The 1341-nt window shown below is 59.7% G+C and overlaps 1 protein-coding gene across 1 annotated transcript in view; it reads right to left on the reverse strand.

Moving 5' to 3' along the window:
* Positions 1-644, reverse strand: part of LOC102854425 (PRAME family member 12-like) — a 41567-nt gene extending 40923 nt beyond the window's left edge. The window contains exons 1-2 of the mRNA XM_006903414.1: positions 544-644; positions 17-134 (exon numbers count right to left, since the gene is read on the reverse strand). Coding sequence (XP_006903476.1) covers positions 17-134; positions 544-644 — 219 coding nt within the window. The remainder of the gene's footprint in view (positions 1-16; positions 135-543) is intronic.
* Between the last annotated feature and the right edge of the window lie 697 nt (positions 645-1341).

Raw genomic sequence — 1341 nt, forward strand, 5'->3', positions numbered from 1 at the left:
ACCCCAGCTGGAGTACTTCATCCAGGACTCCTGCAGCTCCATGGTCCTGGCCAGCCCTGAGCACCTGGAGCTCATAGGCCCTGTGGCCAGCCGACTTGGGGTCCCACTGCTGCCTGTCTCCCCTGACCTCTGCACTGGGACAGCAGAGGGCACAATAGGAGAAGAAGGGCCAGCACCTTACTGGGCAGAGTGGAACTGGAAGGAGCACGGTGTCATGATCATCTACACAAGCGGTACCACGGGCCCGCCCAAGGGAGTCCTCAGCTCCCATCACAACCTTAGTACCATGGTGAGTCCCCACGCTGCAGAGGGCATGCTGTGTCCATCTCCCGTAAACACGGTGGTCAGTCCCCACGCTGCAGAGGGCGTGCTGGGTCCTTCATGTGTAAGCACGGTGCTCAGTCCCCACACTGCTGAAGGGTATGCTGTGTCCATCGCCTGTAAACACGGTGGTCAGTCTCCACACTGCTGAAGGGTATTTTGTGTCCATCGCCTGTAAACACGGTTGTCAGTCCTCACACTGCAGAGGGCGTGTTCCATCACCTGTAAGCACGGTGGTCAGTCCCCATGCTGCAGAGGGCGTGCTCCATCACCTGTAAACACGGTGGCCAGTCCCCACACTGCAGAGGGCGTGCTGTGTCCATCACGCGCAAGCACGGTGGTCAGTCACCACACTGCAGAGGGCGTGCTCCATCACCCGTAAACATGGTGGTCAGTCCCACGCTGCAGAGGGTGTGCTGTGTCCATCGTCTGTAAGCACGGTGGTCAGTCCTCACACTGCAGAGGGCGTGTTCCATCACCTGTAAGCACGGTGGTCAGTCCCCACGCTGCAGAGGGCGTGCTCCTTCGCCTCTAAGCACGGTGGTCAGTCCCCACGCTGCAGAGGCGTGCTGTGTCCATCGTTTGTAAGCACAGTCGTTAGTCCCCACACTGCAGAGGGCATCCTCTATCGCCCGTGAGCATGGTGGTCAGTCCCCACGCTGCAGAGGGCATGCTGTGTCCATCACCCATAAACACGGTGGTCAGTCCCCACACTGCAGAGGGCGTGCTGTGTCCATCACCCATAAACACGGTGGTCAATCGCCACACTGCAGAGGGCGTGCTCCATCACCTGTAAGCACGGTGGTCAGTCCCCATGCTGCAGAGGGTGTGCTCCATCACGCGTAAACACGGTGGTCAGTCCCACGCTGCAGAGGGTGTGCTGCGTCCATCACACGTAAGCATGGTGGTCAGTCCCCGCGCTGCTGAAGGGTATGCTGTGTCCATCACCTGTAAGCATGGTGGTCAGTCCCAGCTCTGCAGAGGGCGTGCTATGTCCATTGGCTATGAAGTGGACAGGGA

Source organism: Elephantulus edwardii, unplaced genomic scaffold, assembly GCF_000299155.1.
Source record: "Elephantulus edwardii isolate Elephantulus edwardi_28Jun2011 unplaced genomic scaffold, EleEdw1.0 scaffold00701, whole genome shotgun sequence".
NCBI classification, from domain to species: Eukaryota; Metazoa; Chordata; class Mammalia; order Macroscelidea; family Macroscelididae; genus Elephantulus; species Elephantulus edwardii.